Source organism: Zonotrichia albicollis, chromosome 6, assembly GCF_047830755.1.
Source record: "Zonotrichia albicollis isolate bZonAlb1 chromosome 6, bZonAlb1.hap1, whole genome shotgun sequence".
Taxonomy (NCBI): domain Eukaryota; kingdom Metazoa; phylum Chordata; class Aves; order Passeriformes; family Passerellidae; genus Zonotrichia; species Zonotrichia albicollis.
Window position 1 is genome coordinate 50924023 of NC_133824.1, and position 19947 is coordinate 50943969.

At 39.4% G+C, this 19947-nt stretch overlaps 1 protein-coding gene across 2 annotated transcripts in view; it reads right to left on the minus strand.

The window, feature by feature from the left end:
• Positions 1 to 415: 415 nt before the first annotated feature.
• Positions 416 to 19947, minus strand: part of LGR4 (leucine rich repeat containing G protein-coupled receptor 4) — a 75543-nt gene continuing 56011 nt past the window's right edge. For both annotated transcript variants that reach the window (XM_074543763.1, XM_005492335.4), the window contains exons 5-18: positions 16722 to 16937; positions 16025 to 16096; positions 14510 to 14578; positions 13868 to 13939; positions 13710 to 13781; positions 12992 to 13060; positions 12363 to 12434; positions 11199 to 11264; positions 10520 to 10591; positions 9638 to 9709; positions 8820 to 8945; positions 6943 to 7064; positions 6322 to 6396; positions 416 to 3369 (exon numbers count right to left, since the gene is read on the minus strand). In XM_074543763.1, the coding sequence (XP_074399864.1) occupies positions 2093 to 3369; positions 6322 to 6396; positions 6943 to 7064; positions 8820 to 8945; positions 9638 to 9709; positions 10520 to 10591; positions 11199 to 11264; positions 12363 to 12434; positions 12992 to 13060; positions 13710 to 13781; positions 13868 to 13939; positions 14510 to 14578; positions 16025 to 16096; positions 16722 to 16937 (2452 nt within the window). In that variant the 3' untranslated portion in view covers positions 416 to 2092. The remainder of the gene's footprint in view (positions 3370 to 6321; positions 6397 to 6942; positions 7065 to 8819; positions 8946 to 9637; positions 9710 to 10519; positions 10592 to 11198; positions 11265 to 12362; positions 12435 to 12991; positions 13061 to 13709; positions 13782 to 13867; positions 13940 to 14509; positions 14579 to 16024; positions 16097 to 16721; positions 16938 to 19947) is intronic.

Here is a 19947-nt window from a genome sequence, read left to right on the forward strand (position 1 = left end):
AACAGAGGGAACGTGGGACAAGCTGTGTCTCTTATACAGTGATGGCTCAAAAAACCCCCACAGTTTTCAACATTAAACAGTATAAATATGAAAATTATAATCTGTATGATTATTCAAAACATACTAAAAACATTTCCACTCAAACACAATACACAACACCTTTAATCAAGAGATTGCTTCATAAGAGGCCTAATACTTCATTTAAGGTTTTTAACCTTTTGCATGCCAAGAGTCATCATTATTCTGAAATCAGATCCACTTGTAAATTGGCAACTTTCTTGCTTTTCTGGCAGTTCTTTCCTGAAACTTTCACTACACGTAGCCAAGAGCAGATGAGACATTATTTATGCTCAGTAACTCTACATGTGCACTGTTTTCAGCTTTAACTTTTGAAAAACAAAGATAAATAACCATAGGTATTCATGTACCCTTTATTTGCTTTAGTGTAACATTCCATGCTAATTGAAGACGTAATATTCATGAGTGTAAATATAAGAATTAACAACCCTTGGATGGTTTTCTTCCCTTTTTACACTTGAATATTTTGGCTTAAAAAATTAACAGCATACAGTAAATATTCCTCCCATACTTTGTACAAACTACATGATTTTGATATACAAGGATCCTGTTTTTATTATAGTGACAATATACAACCACATCTATTTACAATGAAAAAAGTACATAAACCACATTTTAAACATTCTGCTACTGGCAGCCACTATTGTTTAGGAGGTAGCTTTAATTAACAAAATGAACTGAAGCCACATTTCCCATCATGGGTTCTATCAAATAACTTACAATACAAAGATAAAAATTCATTGTATGAACAGTATGTACAGTTTAATTCTCAAAACAGCAATCTAGCTTTAGATCTTAACAATAATTTCTCCAGAGTAACTGGGATGGCAGTGGATTTACTCTTGATCTAATGCATTGTCCAAAAACCTTACATAATTACTTAATCACGCATTATTAAATTTGTATTGATCATATTGTAAATATAAAAAATTGATCGCTGGTTGTACTTAAATCACTTGGGTCTCAGAACTTTAATGCTTTAAAAAGATTGCACTGATTTAGGTGTAAATCAGTGACTTTGCACAGTGTACTTCACTGTCAGTAAAGTATATTGGAAAAATGCTTCTTTTTCAGTGCCAAATTGCATTGCATTTTCCCTCCATTTCCTGAAATCTCAGCCTGTCATAGGTATTCCTGGAGTGCTGTGACACTGAGCAGGCTGCAGAGCACTGGCAGCCTGATGGCACAGACACGAGCTGTGTGCAGGGGCAGCTCTGCTGTCAGCCCGCACCCCTCACTGCTGCCAGTGCTGCCACTCGACTCCTAATACTGAACAAACTTGTGTGGTTCACCTGAAGTGATGCGCCATCACTGGCAAAATGTGTTTCACCCTACTGTTCCTGACAGCTGTTAATATTCTGATTCCAATAAATCTACAGAATATTGGATTACAAGTACTTTACTGCAACAAACTTTTTTTTTTTTTAAATTGAACATTAGCTAAAATACAAAACAAACACAGTATTCTGATATTGCTGTCACAGTTACATATGGGAGAATTAATCCCTTTTTTGGCCCTGCAATAAAATGCATCCTGAGATTCAATGCTGAATATACTATACAAAGCTAGCAATACATTTTTTTGCTTAATTATAGAAAAGTCACATTAAAAAATAATTTCTATAATATTAAACAGCTGTCCTTTATATTGTGCTTTGTCGGGGGGGGGGAAAAAAAAGAACTTACCTCACCACCAGAAGAAGCAAAGTATGACTGCAATATGTTGTGGAAACACATTATTAGCATGTAAAAACTGTGTAAAAGAAACAACTATTTTGTGAAAAGAGTAAAAATATTGGGTAACAATTTTGGTTTACCAATTATTTACAGTCAGGGCAATCGATTTATTTTTTTTTAAAAAATGTATGGCTCAAGAAGTTACCGCCCACTTCCCTTCTTTACAAATGACACTAAATAATTCCAAAAGTGCTTCCTGCTTGAAAGGTCAAAACAGGCGACAGTCTGCCAAACACGATAACTCTTTTATTGGAACAGCTGAGGGCAGAGAGCCTTGTCAGTCTTTGATCCTGGGGATGTTGTAGGCGTAGCGCACCAGGGGGAAGCCCCTGCTTTGGTAGAAGCAGGCGCGGCCGCAGGCCTGCACTTGGTCCGAGCTGTCCGACACGAAGGAGTCGTCCTCGTCCGCGTAGTCCGAGTGCGCTGACTGCGTGCCACAGTCCGACCAGGAGCCCTCCTGCCTGGGGCACGGCGCCACGGCCAGCGCCGGACAGCTCTGTGACTTCATTAAATGTTTGCAGGGCACGGGCTTGGAGAGCAGGAGCGACTCGCAGCACTCGCACAGAGCCACGTTGCCGCCCTGCAGGTGCGAGTAAATGCCGCAGTCGTAGTAGAAGTCCTGCGCCACGTCCCCCTGGGCACCCGCGGCGATGGCCACTGCCCCGCTCCTCCTGCTCAGCTGGCGCCTCAGCACCTTCCAGTCTTCCTTGAACTTGGGGTTGAAGAACACGTAGAGGACTGGGTTCAGGCAAGCAGGCAGTGGGAAAAATATCAAAGTGACAGACTTCATGATTTCGGGGCTGATAGAAATGGCCGTGATCAGCGGTGCGAAGGAGAAGAAGGCAACAGGACAGAAGAAGATGCAGTTGGTGAAGATTAGCCAAGCCACATGCTTAATGGTGCTGGACTGGGAGTTCTCGGAGAGATCCTCCTTCTCCAAGTTGCAGTAGAGTTTAGTGTAGATAACAGCCATCAGCAAAAACGCTAGGGAATTCAGCAGCACCAGAGTTACTGTGAAACCTAACAAAGGTGTTTCTCCAGTGGGGAAGGGCAAGCAAAGGGGTGATGCTGAGTACTCTGCTTTATAAAAAAGCGGTAAGCAGCCCGCTACCAGAGCGCACAGGAAAGCAAAAAATGCTGCGATTTGAAATTGTTTTTGGCGGTTGCTTTTCCCCTTTTTAATAAACTCCTTTGCAGACAAGCTCCGTTCAACAGCTGCCAACATCAGGAAAAAAATGGCACTTTCTGATGAAAAAACTGCAAGAAACCCAGCAATTCTGCAACCACTGCCAGTCTCCCACCATATGCCAAATTCAGCAAATCTTCCCCAAGATACAGCATCCAAGAAAGTTAGAATACCAGTATAGACTCCCATAAATAAGTTAGAGACAGAAATCAGGCTTATGAACAGTTTGGAAGATGGCAATGTAGTACAGGATGCAAATATTGTTAACATGACAAGCAGGTTGAAGAACAAAGCAACCAAAAAAATAAACCAGACAGTAAGGCGAATCATCCAGCTGCCCAATAAATATTCACAAGGCTTAAAAGCACCTAGAAGAAAACAAAAAACAAACAGAAGGACAACCAATTTAGGAAAAGATTCTGCCTTAATAAGCAAGATTTTGAGAAGGTCTTAAAAGTGAACTCTTCATTAATTCATGAATAGAATACACAGCTGAACTGCTGAATAGGTCAGCTGAAAGCAAACTATTCTGCTGGAGTTATTTACTAATTAATTATGCCTGAAATAATAATTACTGCAGTGAATGGTCACTTGAGAACATTTTGTATAAACAAGCCAGCTAAACAAACTTAATTACCAATTCAAAATAGCTTTTATTAGTGTGACCTAAATACTTTTTTATTTTATGTAGATTTCTTACTTTATGGAAAAGGATGGCAAAAAATACAAAAGTGAATGTCCACAATCCCCTTGTAAGGGAGAAGAATTTTTTAGAAAGAACATGTTCTCTCAAAAAATTATTCACAGACATGCCTTCTGGAGTAACTTTTGGTGACAAGGAAACATCTGTAGAACAACAGACAAATTCAATTTAAGCAGCTTTAATAGGGACAGGAATTTACCACAAGCCCTGTCCCCCAGCCTCACCACTGAAGGGCACTGTGAGCTTGAAAAGTTATATGAAAAAATTATTTTTTTCTTCTTTTTTGCCACTTAAAACAGCTTACATAATAAAAAAGCCCAACAAACAAAATAAAGGAGACAAGACAAGGAACAAAGGTCACTATTACTGCATACCCTTCTAATTCCCCTAACTGCCATTTATTCCATAGGAAAATCCTACTGATTTTAAGTAACAATTAGAAGAATTTAACCTCTCCTATATCCCCCTTAGGCACTTCTAATAGTACTAAGAACAGTAGCTCAGGATCCCTCCCTGCAGCTGAGGAGCACTCGGGGAGCAAATGAAAAATGCCAGCCTGCAAAGGCTGGAGCCTCTGAGCTGGAGTCAGCCTGTGACTGAGGGCTGGCTCTGTGCTGCACTGCCTTTCCTCCAGGCAGGGGAAAGGTAAGGACAGCCCATCCCTGGTGTGGGCAGGAACAGAACTGCCAAGAATGATTCAATGGCAGTGCAAAAATCTCCCAAGGCCTAAAGCAACTTCCAGAAATTAATGAACTGACAAGCCAAAAAAAAAAAAAATCTTTTTGTTTAAATGGTCAAGCTTCATTTTTGGGCAGAAAATAATGAAGCCCGCTGGATTATCAGAAAATCAGGAGTAAAACCCCTTTTTAGCAGGTACTCCCAAGTAAAACATCAATTAACCTTACAATGCATTTGTGTGACACGACACTACCTGCTATGCTGATCTACTTAAAAATAAAAACAACTTCCTGCTTATGAAATTTTAAAATATCAATTCTGTGCTTCCAAAAATCAATTTGAAGCCATTTTTCTAGTAGTTGTACTTGAGACAAATAAAATCCACTACCCTTTCCTGCCTTTCTCCCAAATCCTTTGGGTTAAATGTTTTACCCTCCTCTCACACTGATATTCCCAGCCCATGCTGGGATGGGACAAAAATTCACTTTTGGAAGGATGTTTCAGCAAACTTGAGCTCCTTGAGCACCACTGCTCAGCAATCCATTCTTTAGGCAAGGTGCAAAGTGGATCTCCAGGCTGAGCAGTGATTCAGAACTGATGTGGTGGGTGGAGTACCCTATGAGCAGATGGCAGCATGGCATAGAAACTTGTTAGTATGAGAGGGACGGGTGAAAAACAAGGCAAACAGTGAACTTGTGGAACAAGCTCTTTCTTCTAGACCTACTACAGCATTTCTGGCATGGACAAAAAGAATGAGCTAAAGACTTCCAAAATTTAACGATGTAACACACCATCTTAATTCTCATTCTGTAAACAGGAGATCAAAAGCAAATAAGCACCTTTAACAAATTAACTTTTAGATTATGTACAATTACATTAATATATTTGACTTTCTGACTACAGGGTTTTTTTTGGCTGTGATCAAGAAATCCTTATGGTATTCTGGATACTAAAGGCAGAGCTAGCTCAGAAGATAAACAGATTTTCATAACATAAAATAGTAGTTAGGAGAAGAGAAAGAAGTAAGACTTGGAAAGCTCCTGCTCACCCAGGAGTAACTTCATTGGAAGCATAGCATATCTGTGTGTTCCTGTTTATGCAGACAAAAGGGTACAGGATGTAGGGAAGGAAACCTCTGGAGAGGCAAAGGCAAAAAAAGCAAGAAAGCAAGAGGCACCACAGCAAGTGCTTCAGGAGCTGAGGGGAACCGTGTACAGAAATTGGCAGTCTGAGTAAAAGAAACAGAAAGGCAGAAACAAAGCTGCCTAGAATGAAAATATTCATTGCAAGATCAAAGACTTGCAACACTCCTGGACTGTTCAAGCCTGACTTAGAGTAAATCTGGTATGCCAGTAAGACTGTTCACTGAACAAGTGTCTTGAGCAGTTTAAGATGCTGCTGCCTGCTCCAGCCCTCTGCTCACAGTTAATGCACCTACAGCAGGGCTGGGGAACAGATCACGTGGCTGCTCCTCATTCTCTCTCTTGGAAAGACATCAAGCTTCCTTAAAACCACCAATGATAGACAGCAGTTTGAGTTAAGCTTTTAAAGAGCAGGCTGAACTCTCACTGAAACAGATGAGCATTCACAAAGTCTGCTCCAGACAGCTCCTTGGAGAAATAAGGCAGAATTAGGAAGCAGGGCATTAGCAGACTCCAAATATAAACATTACAGTCTTTGATTATTTTGCTTATGGAAAGAAATTTTGGTATTTTTTCCTAGCACAGCTCTCCAATGAAGGGCTATGTGTCTAAAGCTGAGTCAGATCTTTGTGACTGCTCGTCCAAAACAACACTGACATCTAATCACTGAAAGCACTCGAGAATTTAATCTTCTGTGTACAGAATGACTACCAGGAATCAAAGATCTAATTCACACAACTCTCTGTGTAACACCATGCCTGAAGTTCAGTGTGGCTAAAGCACATGAGGAGATTTACCTGTTGCTGGTGTACAGTGAATAATAGTCTGTCCCAATTCCTCATTTTTCTCATTTCTTAGAATATCTGCATTAGCTGTAAAAGTGAAAAACATGTTAGTTGTAGGAAGAAAACTAAGTGAAATGGCAGTGAAGCTGCCTAGGATGGAAGTAGTTCACTGACACCTGAGCCTTGTAATAAGTGAAGTGGTTCTGGTTTGCCACATAAGGTCAAGATGCTCAGTGCAGAAATTTCTGCTCACAAGGCTTCGTAACCAGGCAAAGAAAGGAAGGATCTGTGGAGCCTGAAGTAGTCAGGGGAAGGACAAGTTCTATCTGAATAGAAAGGCTGAAACACTGAGAACAATAAAACCATGACAGAAGCAATATCTGCAGTTTGACTTTTTTTAAAAATTACTGTTTTTTCAGACAGGCAAGTCTTGCAGTGTCCAGCATATCTTTCATGTGTTTGGAAGAAACATGGCACTGCTGATTTGAAAGCAATTGCTAAGCACTTTCAGAGACCTCTTCTGTATCCCTATAAAGACTTATATTTTTCCTATTCCCTTATTCAAAGGTAACACACACTGTTATTCTAGTCAGGTACAAACAATACTGCTGGTTAAGTACATGAAACATTTACCCGTCTCATGATCCATCAAGGCACCTTGATCTTGGTGACTGGAATCTTCAGCATTGGAGTTTAGATAAGAATCACAACCCCAAAATGCACAGCACTGATAAGCATAAGGTACAGAGAGTGACCTGAAATACAGGCAGGACAAGGAAGACCATTAAACTTTGTAACCAAAGTTAAGACTACCACCTATTAAAAATATTTTAGTAGCACACTTCAGTGCTAAACTCAAATCTTCCTTTTTCTCACAGTGGCTGATAAAAGCTGTTTCAAATTGGTATAAGCATTTCTAATGAACTCTTGCACTGAGATAAAGGACAGGTGATGTATACAAGTGAGAAGTACAAAGATGATGATATTTAGCTCTCTACTATTCTTTCTACTCCATATACAAACCAAATTCTGATCAGGGTTAGTTTGTGGCATTACTGTAAAAATTACAGTGAATCCTAATTAAGTAAGGTAATTAAAGAATAATTGTTTTGTAAGAAAGTTAATTCCCAGATGACCACAACCTTGTGTTACATCTTTCCTTCTCACTCTTCGTTCTGTGATATCAAAAAAAGATTTCTAATTTTTGTGTGTTTGGCAGAAATGGTACATACTGTTATTCTGGCAGAGAAGAAGTACATCTTCACACAGAGTTCTATAAACAATGAGGGAATAGCAGACCAGAATCTAATTTTTTTCACTCAGGACAACAATATCAACTATCCTCAATTATCTTCTTGAAAATATTTAGGAGGAACATCAGACTGCTTCTCCTAAATGTGCAGAAAGATCTTTGTGAGATGGAAAACAGTTCATCACTGTCTGATTCATCTCCCATAGAAATCAATTACAGGTTTCCATTTGAATGGTTATTTTTATTCTTATCATTTGCCTCCTAGAAAATATATATAAAGCATGGTGATTGTGTGATCAGACACCTGCCTGTCTGCTCCTGTTTTCCTCACTGTGAAAGACAGATGTACTCAGTTCAGTAACAAATGGAAATCTACCCAAAGCACTACTCTCAAACCAGATGACATCTTGCCTGAAAAGTGGTGGAGGATATTAAAAAACCCCAGGAAAATTATCTGTAACTGGCTTGTACACCAGAGCAGTCAAATGCTCTGAGAATCTCTGCTGGTCAGAGTGACCCTGAGATGTTTTAGAAAGTCTGTCTTCCCAGCCTGGCGGTCGAAGAAGGAGTCAAAATGCTTCAGTTCTCATTCTCAAGGTTGTTTATTGTTTCTTGCCTATAAAATTATTTCTCCTGTCCTGCCGAGGTCTATTCAGCAAGTCAGACAGAGGCACTCTGCCCAGCTCAAAAGGCAGTGTTGTCTTTTTATACTAAAAACTACATGTACACTATTTGCAATAACTTCCCAATACCTATCACCTATGTTAGACAATGAGCTTCTACCTTAAACCAATCTAAAAATGCCAAGATCACAGCAGAAGGTGGAGGCCAAGAAGAAGAAAGAAGGAGGACAGGGCATGCCCAAATTCCTCCATCTTGGGACCCTGACCCCCATTCTAAAAACCCAAAAAAATCTATTTTTCACCCTGTGATAAATTCACTATCATTCTGCTTAAACTCTTTTGACTTGTAATTCTTCATTTAAAGGTTGGTAATTGTTTTTTCACGGGTCAAGATCAAGGCACAGGGGTCTTGGGCTCCATGCCAAGGTCTCTGAGCCCCTTGACAAGGTCTCGAGCCCTCCAGGGCAGCCAGAGGAATTTCCTGGGTTCCCACAAGACGCCCTTTCTGCAGAGCAGCACTGAGGCCCTGCAGGACTCAGCACAGACCATTTGCCATGGGCGCTGCACACCCTGGCTCCATTCAGCACACCCTGCTGGGCACTGCAAGCACCCTGGGCTGTTCTTCACCAACGTACCGCAGCTTGGCGAAGTTCTTGGCTGCCAAAGCCTCCTTCAGCTCAGAATTGCCTGTGAGTTTCAGCTGGTTCAGGCCACTCAATCCTTCAGCTGGAACTGAACTGAGCTGGTTGAAACTCAGGTCTCTGGAATGTGAGTATTAACACCATGTTACAAAGTAAGTTTGAAGACCCTCTGGCCCACATTTCATTAAAGTAGGGAAGGGCTTTATCACACCAGGCTGTGGTCCAGAAATGCCTGTCAGTGCACAGGGCACTCTAAAGAAGTGTGCCCTGCGTGCATTCAGCTAGCAGGAGCCCTCTTGATTCACAGATATTAAACAAATGATGAACACATCACGTGGTGGTGTTTGCAGGTCCCCAGCATGAGGGAAGAGATGAGAATCTTGACTCCATGTTTCAGAAGGCTGATTTATTATTTTATGACATTTATTATATTAAAAGAAAATTATATATTAAAACTATACTAAAGAAAGAGAAGAAATGATTTCATCAGAAGGCTAGCAAGCAAAGGAATGGAATGATAATAAAATCTTGTGACTGAACAGGGAGTCCAAGACAGCTGGACTGTGATTGGCCATTAATTAAAAACAACCACATGAGACCAATCAAAGATGCACCTGTTGCATTCCACAGCAGCAGATAATTATTCTTTACATTTCATTTCTGAGGCCTCTCAGCTTCTCAGGAGAAAAATCTTAATGAAAGCATTTTTCATAAAATATGTCTGATAGCATCACTTTTAAGCTAAAAAGATTTATTAGCTCAGCAGCAGAATGCTAGAGAGAGGAGGTGACTGCACAGAACAGCCTACTTACAGGTTAACAAGAGCTCCAAGAGTGATGAAAGCTCCCTTGTGGATCTGATGGATCCGATTCCTACTGAGGTCCCTGCAATGAATGCCAAAGGAGATTATTTGGCAGTTTCACCAACTGTAAGAGCCACTGTACTGAGAAAAAAGCTAAGGTGCCAAATACATCATGGCTGTATCAGAAAAGCAGAACATATCCCCTCTCTTCCCATTCAGCCAGGTGCAATAGCAGCCAAATTCCTTGGTAATGCAGCTGTATCCTGCTCCACCTCATCTCCCATTCCTGCTCCCTCTCCCAAGGCAGAGGCTGCCTCTGGCATCACCTATTCCCAGCATGAAGGTGCCAGGATGACGACTTTGGTGCCAACTGCATCTATAGCAGGGCATGTTGGCAGAGGTAGGGGAAGACAACAAAAAAACAAGCAGAGGAGCATCTGGTTTTGCTGCATTTCAAATCCGGCTCCAGCTTCTGCTGGACCACCATGAGTTATAACATTCTTCTTAAAATACTTGTCTATTTCTGAATTGTTCTTGCTGCTAACTTAATACAGCTTGAGTTGTAAGGGGAGAAGATAATTGTTTACTTATAATGCTTCTCCTGAGGAAAATAGATAGCATCTCTCCAACAAATACTACATAATGAACTAATAAAGTTACAGTGCAAAATATTGGACCACTGAAAAAAATCTCATTCTTTTAGACTTAACATTTATAAAAATATTTTCATAGACTAGAAAAATATAATGGAGAATAGAAGGAACAGGGCTGAAACTGGCTGCTGGCCTTTTGCCATCAATCAAACTTCTAACACCAAACCCTGACATCAGTTTACATGGGAATCAAAACCAGGATCTTGTTTTACTCAGCATGCAGCAACATCTGCACTCACAGGACACGAAGGGAGGATAGTCCTTGAAAGGTGTCCTCTGCAATTTCTTGGATTTGATTATGCTGTAAGGAACTGCAAAGGGAAGAAGCAGAAACAGAACTTTCTTAGCTGATTTCAAAGGGTAGCTTGGTGTCTGCTAATGGATGGCTTTAGCCTTTACCCATTCCCCCTCCCAGACAGACTGTCAAATGTTTTGCATCAGCTATGTTCATACAACCATGGAGCACTTGTTCCTGGCATCTCTGCCCAATCCCAATTCACAGCTCATTTAATTTAGAAGAAACTTTTAAGTGTGGCCTGAATTACTTCCAAGCTAAAAGTAACACCTTGTGAACCCTAAAGAGTGATACTGAAATTTAAAACAACTCTCCATTCTGCATGGAGTCTTTGGGCATATTCTGACCATTCCATTTATGTGCATAGCAATACTACTATGAAATGCAGGATTAAGCTGTGTCTTTCATTACTTTTGTGTCACAGGAATAATTAAGTATTAGATAATTAAGAAAGGCACAAGTGGTTGAATTCTCTGTCCAGCAGAGAATTTTCATGAGATCTATCTTTTAATGTCCTTAATTTTTAAAAATTTGGATCAAACATGAAATAAAAACATCTCTAGAGATGTGGTCTCAGAATACTAAAGAGTTTAGAAAAATAAACAACACTTATTTCTACTTACATTTCTTCCAAGGTGTGGCAGCCCTTAAAACTTGGGAGGTCCTTGATATTGTTATAAGACAAGTCCCTTCAAAACAGAAAATGGGAGAAGAGTGCTTAGTTCAACTCCTTTCTATTTGAAATATCTCATCACTTGTAACTATTAAACAGATTGACAGAAAAATCATCCTGTTAGTACCATTCTGCTGAGAAACCAAGGGTAGTTTAGAGAAAAATCGCAGAGGATATCACAAGTATGAACTCTACATCTCACTACACACATATCCTAAAAACATTCAGGATATGTTCCCTGAATTCTGAGAGTTATAATCTAAAAAATTTATTCATAACCTGCTTTTTTAGAATAAACTAAGTAAATTGCATGTAAAGCAATTAACAAATTCGGTGCCAATTTTGTTTAGTGTGCTTAAGCAAAGCTAGGAAAGTTCAGAATATTCTGTGAAAGAATGAACTAAAAAAAAGACTAGAAACAAGCAAACAACCTTAAAATTTCTATTTGCAAGGTAAATGGCTGGTAGAAAATAAATCCCACCTCATCATTTTTTATCTCCTGTTTTTCTTCTATCAAACAGAATGTATTTTTTCTCCTCCATTTTTCAGGATTTGTTTTTGTTCCACATTTTCCTGCGTGCATCCTTTGCAAACATGGTTCGTTCCCATCCCCTAATGGTTTCCGTAACCAGTCTGGGGTTTTTTGCATTAATTTTAACACATCCTCACTGGTTTTTATGTCTAGCCTTTGCATTGCCATGTTCTTCCTAACTCTTATCTGCATTTCTTTGGTTCCTGATGCTCTCTCCTCTGTTCCTGAACACCAGAAGTTGAAGCTCTGTAACTAAACTCTTCTTTAACATCTGAATGTAGCTGAGTACATTTCTGTTAACAATGAGTGGTGGCACAACAAATTTGAAGATTGGTCTCTGCAGCACCACCTTACATATCTCTGTAACACATGAAAGAAATGCAAAATACCCCTAATAAAGGGGACTCTGCTTAAGGAATGTAAGGCATTACATCAAAACAAAAAACAATCAAGAAACCACATTTCCAACTTTGGAAGAACTACTAGGATGAAAAGTTGAAAGCAACACTTTTATTTTAATTTAGATTTAAGTTTCTTTCAAAACATTCTGATGCATGAAGAGAGGCACAATATTATACTTACAAAGTTCGAAGCACCTTTTGCTCTCGGCATAAATTAACAGGAATACTGTTTATCTTGGTTCCTGTAAGGGTTCTGGGGGGGGAAAACCAACAAACCCACACATATAAATGCTTGTTTTATTTATGACAGATGGCATAACAAGGATATATAAGAACAGAATGCTATTGGGATGCTAGATTCACCCACCAAATTTTGTTTGGTTGGTTTGGGATATTTTTGCTTTTGTTTTGTGGGAGGTTTTTTGTTGGTGGTGGTGGTTTTGGGTTTTTTGTTTTAGGTTTGGGTTTTTTTTGTTATTGGGTTTGGTGTTTTTTGGTTGGTTTTTTTTTTTTTTTTTGTTATGGTGGGGCGGGTTTTTGTGTTTTTTTGAAGAGGACAATTTTTCTGTTTTTCATTTCTGGGAGAGGGGGTTAGTATCAATAGCCTTTTTCATAGGCTTTTCTAAGCTTCCCCTACTAAAAAAAAAACCCACTAAATGTCACCCAGGTATCACAGTGAGGAAAACTGTACTGTTACATTTATTGACAGGAAGAGAACATACATGCAGTTGCTCTCCAGATCCACTAATCAGATTTCAATTACTTCCCAAGAGGTAAACCCATGAATTTATTTCTGCAGAAGGCACTTACAAGCTCTCCAGATTTACAGTTCCCGTCAAATTAGGAAACCACTGCACCATGCTGGCACCCCGAATGACCCTGGAAAAAAATCCCCATGAAAATCAGGTGTGAAGTACTATGAAATTGAATTGTGACATTCAGTCTTATTATCAGGTAGATATTTACACCAAGGAGACATTCTAACATTCTTACTGCTTTTAAATTTTATACTTGAATAATTTGTGAAAGGCTGTCTTTTCACTGCTTCTTCTGCTACTCATTTGCTTAATAAATTACTCCTCCACGAATAAAGAATTGCAGTTCATCAAGCTGCAAAGAGTGCTATCAATACACATGAAAAGTGCAGCTTGTAGTTCCAAGTCTCACTGCATTTTGCTTATTCATCAGTCCCAGAAGTGGTATCTTTTAAGAGCATACATGCACTAACCTGCAAAACATTCTCACCATGTACATCCCTGCTCAAAAACATATTGCAGATTGTTTAACTAAGAAACTGAGCATTTGGCCTTGGGTTATGTATTTTATGAAAGGTAATTAAATAAACAAGTTGTGGAGCATATTTAATAGAGCTTCTTAAGAAACTAGATATTCCCAACAATAACAATATTTATTAGAGCCTACTGAAAAAAAAAAACCCTCTTATGTAAGAGGGAGCCAGAAAATTTGAGTCCTTAGCCACAGCATTTCATACCTATTTATTGTACAGTATTGTCAAAAAGGTACTTACAGGGAATGCAGATCTGACAGATTCTGAAATGCTGAGTTCCCCACAAAAGACAAAGGATTATCATACAAATGTCTGGGAAATGAAAAACACATTTCAGTGTTTGTTCTTACAGTCACTGTCTGCAAAAGGCTAAAAATAGACAGGTGAAAACTACTTACATCGTTCTCAGAAGGGGGTTTCCTGCAAATGCACCATCAGGAATTATGGAAATGTAGTTACTGTGAAATCCCCTACAGATAATAGCAAAGAAAAACACTTAAACATTAGCATTTAAAACTATACTGCCAGCAGATTCAACCAGTAGTCATTTTCATCATACCTACTCAATTCTCAATCCTGCCTTAACAAGGATTGCAACAGGACTAAGTCCATCTGCAGGAATAATTTTAATGATTTCTGTCTACTGCACAGCAGCTAAGCTGGAAATATTTCATTAGAAAGGAATTATTTTGACCCAACATGATGCTGTACTTTCACTTTTCCCACTCATCTCTTAAGGAGGGCACAAGGAAAATGTGCATCATCAATGAGCACGTAACCTGGAAGCCAAAACCCTCTCCTGGATCCAGACTTATGCTAATGCTTCTCCTGCTTATGTAACTCCAAAATCATTTTCAACAATGCCCTCTGCAAATGATGATTATATTTTCTTTTAATTATAACCTCACTTAGCATAACTTAACCTAATTTAGGCTCCTGCACAATGAGTCAAGCATTCTTAAATCCAGGAATTTTTTTCCCTTTTTATTTATGAACAGGAGAAAGAAAACCAGTAAAAAGGGAGAGTAAGTAATACTCACAACTCCTTTAGACTTGGAAGTGATTTTATGGCTTCAGGGAACTCTACCATGTTATTATAATTTAAATCCCTACAAGAAATAAAGCAAGAACATTATAAAATTTTTAAAAGTAGCCATCAATTGTCAAAATAATTTTTGTTTAAGACAGTCCAACAAAAGAAAAAAGTTCTCAGAACACCTTTAACTAGACCATAGAATAACTTCAATTTAGATTTAATCTTCTGATGTTTTACATACTTTATAACCAGCTAATAAATCAGGTAAGATATTTAATATTACCCAGAGGATTATTCATATTAAGTCACATAATATTTCCTTACAGCAAAGCTCCGTATTTTTCAATAGCTCATAGATTTTTCTTCAGCAGAACTTACACAGAAATGAACTATGATTTCAAAGGTTTTTTTTAAAAAAAGTAGATACAAATTACTACTCTTTATTATCATCTGACTAAGAATACCTTTTGTTAAGGCTTTATAAAACAAACAGTAAATAAACCATTATGTAAAAGCAGATCTTGCAGCAAAACCTAAATAAATACTGACTAGAAGCAGAGAAGAACCTCATGACCGATTGGTGATGAAGATCTATTGAATTCTCAGTTAAGCTGTCACTGTTCCAGCAGTAATGTCAGGACCTCTGCAAAAGGGATTCCTTATAATGGAATAAATATGTATATTTATTCCATTATACATATATTTATTCCTTATAATGGAATAAATATGGCAAAGCCATTTTCAGAGTCCTGTGTCAGCTGTATCTATTTACCCAGCACGTCATTGCTCAATTGAGGGTGAGAGAGATGAAGTAAGCAGCATCTCTGGACTCCTCCCAGATCCTCATGTTAACAGAGCTTGTCACTGGCATGCCCTTGCCCTCCCTCGTAAGTTTCACTAATTTGGCATTCCCCAAAGCATACCAAAAGGCACTGCTGAGGGAGATCTCACTTATCAGCCATCCCCTGAGTGAGCTGCAGGGAAATGAGAAATGTGACCCAAGCAGCTGAAAGCCAGTCCTTGCTTCTGAGGCACTCGGGAGGTTCAGGATGAGGAGCAGTGGAGCAGCAGCCCTCTGAGACTCCCTCAGAAAGCTCCTGTTGTCACACAACAGCTTTGGCCACGTATCCTAGAGATGTTTAACCCTATAGGAAACCTGAGAAACAAATATGTGTCCCTTATCACTCATGGGGCCACTCAAACACCTGTGATCTGTCCACCTGGCTCAGCAGAGGTGCAAAGGGACAGCAGCTAGAGCAGGGCTGGGAACACTGCAGCCACATCAGCCAGCACGACACCTCACCCAGGCTGGTATTTACCTGCCTCTCAATGTAGTTAATTCCTTTTTGGTGGGGCAGTGCACTGATACCAGCCTTCAGCTCCAAAACTGGGCTGGACACAACTGTCAGTGCACACATGCCTGATTTGCAAAACTTTCATCACACCAGCATGGCAACCTAGATTAAGGTTGAGACTGAGAAAAACACTAGCCACAAGTTAGTTTAGGAAACATACTTACAAGGTTTCAAGGTTGTCTAATCCATCAAAACAGTGTTTTCCTATAGTTTTTATTTTATTATTATGAAGATGTCTGAAAAACAAAATCAAAACAGAAGTGAATGACTTCATATAGGTTAACAAATTAGCAGATATTTCTGTGAAATCAAGAGGTTAAACAGTTTAGGAAAAAAACATTGCATGGGATGGATTACACAGAAAAATATCTTTCACTTCCAGACAGAATATTTCATCCTCATATGGAAAAAGAATAGATTGCTTGCAGTCAGGACAACCTATTTTAAATCTTAAATCAGGATCCAGAAATGTGATAAAAAAAAGCAAACACAGAAATCAAATATATTTTTCTTATTATTCCACAGAGATTTTCAATATTACAAAGAGACAGTTTTCAGCTAAAATCATTTTTTCTTCTTTTTGTGTCACTGAAAGCTGTGACAACCATTCTTTTGAAGTATTCATGATATAATGAGATGTCAGAAATCAAATCTCATTACCCACAACCTTCTCTTTTTGTTTAAGAGAAAGTCTTTAGCAAACCTTAAGCAGGTTTTCTACCATACATGGTATCACCTCAGGTTGGCAGTGGCCAACTGAGCTAAAACACAGCAAAATATCCATTTTCAGTGCCACCCTAGATGAACTAAAACTGTCACTGCAGAGAAAAGCCAAGTGCCCTGTGAAACACAAACACTCACAGAACAACCAGACTGGAAAGGTTGGTGAATGCATAGTCAGGAATGTGAGTTATCCTGTTGAGAGCCAGAGTCAAGGCTTGCAGGGAGGGGAGATTGCTGAGTGGAGAGATGGGAACCTCTGTCAAGCTGTTGTCATCCAGCCAGAGGTGCCTCAGCTGCAGCAGCCCCTCAAAGCTGTCCTCTGGGATGGCAGTGATGTGGTTGGCATCTAAACGCCTGCAGGGGAACAAAGAATTCATCAGCAAACTTAAACTGCACAGCAGCAAAGCCCAGCTGAAGTCCTACTATTCATCAACATCTCTGTTCAAGCTTATGTGTGAATTATTTTAAATAATTCAGTATTTCCAATTTTGAAGTGTTATTAAAAGATCCATGAAAACCTTTTCAAAGGCAAATGAAGAGCCTATAAAATAAAGTTTCATAATAAACTTTTCAGACATTTTTAATAAAACATTTGAACCAACTGATATGCTTATAATGCTAACCAAAATGAATTAATAACTCTGTAATATCTCCCACAAAACCCCTAGCTTTAAACACAGCAAAAATTCTTTAAAACAGTAGCTTGACAGCATGGCTAAGACTGCAGAGGCATTGACTCATTTGAATGGATTATCCCTACGTCACCCTTGTTGACAGCATCGTGTACTGTTGTATGCTTTGGTTTGTGGCATTGCTATACAGTAACAAAGCACCTACTCTATAGAACAAGATTATTAAAAGCTGTTTGTGAACAAAGTTACGAATTATCCCAAAAATTAAAACATCTCAACTACAACTGATTGCTGTATTGCCCCTGATCTTTTCTAACATTCTCCAGAACAAAAGGCAAAATAGCACATCAGCACTATTACCTACTGTGCACCACTGCATTTGCCATCATATTTTTCCCCTAAATGAATGCAAAGTGAAAAATTAGCTATAGTAACTGTCCTGGTTCCAGCCATGACAGGGTTAATCTTTGCAGTAACTAAGGGTGGACAAGGGGACATATCTAGGACCCAGAGGTTATACAATATGCTGGGAAGAAGCAAAACATTCCTAGTCCATGGACCTCAGTGGGTCTGAGAAGGCACAGAGCAGAGAGCACTGAGCAGTATTTGATGGCCCTTCTCCAGGTCACCACACAGCTGCACCAGGGTGACTTCCCTGCAAATACAAGGAAAGAGGATAGAGAACAGAGGGCACAGTTTCAAGCTACATCAGGGAAGGGATAGGCTGTATATTAGGAAGAAATCTTTCACCCAAAGAATAATAAAGTACTGGAATACTCTTCCCAGGGAGGTGGTAGAATCATCATCTCCGGATGTGTTTAAAAAAAGACTGGCCATGGCACTTGGTGCTATAGTCTAGTGAGTTGTTAGGACATAGGTTGGACTCAATGATCTTAGAGGTCTCTTCCAACCTCATTATTCTGTGATTCTGTGACAGCACCTTGCTCAGCTGGTGTGAAACAACTGCTGCACCAGCCATGGTGCAGAGACACAGAACACACACCCTCCTCCAGTAACAGGGATGCTCATTAAGATACAAATCAGCACAGCTCTGGAATTCCTTAGCACTCTCCAGTTTCTAAAGCCATGAACAGATATGCTCTTGAAAGTCTAGCTGGGTTAGTTTCAGAAGTAATTTCCCCTTAGCCCTTCATCCTGTCCTCCTCTGGGCAGGCAGTGTGGACCAAGTGACTTCACTGCATTTGTCCCCAGGCACAGTCACAACAGATCTGATCCCAGTACTTAAAGGACATGCAGAATTCAAAGGGAAAATACAACCCTGACTAAGAGTTAATGCAGAAGACAAACCTGATCACAAATTTAACACACTTCATCTTTTTCCTTGTTGTCGTGATGCATGCAGTTTGTGTGTTTCAAATTATTATGAAAAAAACCCACCAGCTGAATTTCCATGCAATAAAAAGTCCAAAAATGCACCAAATTAAGCAACAAATATGTATTACAAGTGAGAATTTACAAAACTGTCTGCAGTGAAAGTTCTCTCCTAAGATGAGTGAGGTGTCATTAGCTCTAAAGCCATACATCAAAGAGTGAATTTCTATGGTTCATACACTGGCATTCCCTCATCATTTGCCCATGGTCTGAGAGCTGTGTATGATGTTCTACTTGAATGCTCTTAGGCTGAATGGAGACCAGAACATCTCACAGAAACTCAAGTCTGATGACAATAAAGGAAGAAAACAAAGAGGCTGGGGGAGAGGAAAAAAGCCTGAGGCTCTGCTTCAGAAAAAAAAGCAACTAGAAATTACCTGTCTTGCTTCTCTCCTAAATTTACACAGCTCCCTGAAGATCAAAGAATTATTTCCCAATGCAATAAACATATCAGAGTTCTTCTAATTTCTCCCCCCCTTTTTTTTTTTTCTGAGGTTTTTTTGGGGTTTTGCTTGGGTTTTGTGTTTTGGTGGTTTGGGGTTTTTTTTGTGGTTTTTTGTGCTTTTTTTTTTTTGTGGTGTTTTGGTTTTTTGGTTTGTTTTTTTTTTTTTTTGCCTTTTTTTTTTTTTTTTTTTGTTTTTTTTTTTTTTTTTTTGGGGGGTTTTTTTTGGTTGGTTTTTTTGTTTGTTTGTTTTTGTTTTTGTTTTTTCCCTTGTTGGAGGAAGGGGTCATTTTGGGTTTTTTTTAAGAGAAGAAGCATACTCAAGAGACAGGCCTCAATCATTGTCCCTACTCATCTAGTCCATCTGTACTTCCACTGGCACCTTGCTAAATCCCATTTATTCTAGGAGACTTTGGAAAACAAAAGCACACAAGAAAGCCTCCTGTCCTGCCCCTCCTCTCCCAGCCTTAAAGGAGGAAGGGAACAGAGGAATGACGGACACACATAGTGAGGAGCAGAGCTCAGCCAGGAAGAACAGAGACAGTCATGGAGATGATGTCTCACCCTGAGTTTTCAGCTGGCTTTGCCAAGCCCTCTATCCCCCAGAACAGGAGGACTGAGTACCCAAGTACCCCACTTCAAACTGATGACTCCCCTCAGCCATCCCAGCTGTTATGTTTATTTTCTACAGCCCACAGCAGCAAAGGTGAGGGGAGAAAGAACACCACCACCCACCAGTGACATTACCAGGGAGGTGTGGAAAGTGAAAGAGCTATTTTTAAGTTATTTGGCCTCATCCACAATTTTTTGTGTTCCTTCATTTCTCCTAAGAGCCTAATATGCCATGGTTTTCCTTTCTCTTCCAAACAGTCAAAGCTTATCCACATGATACTGAATG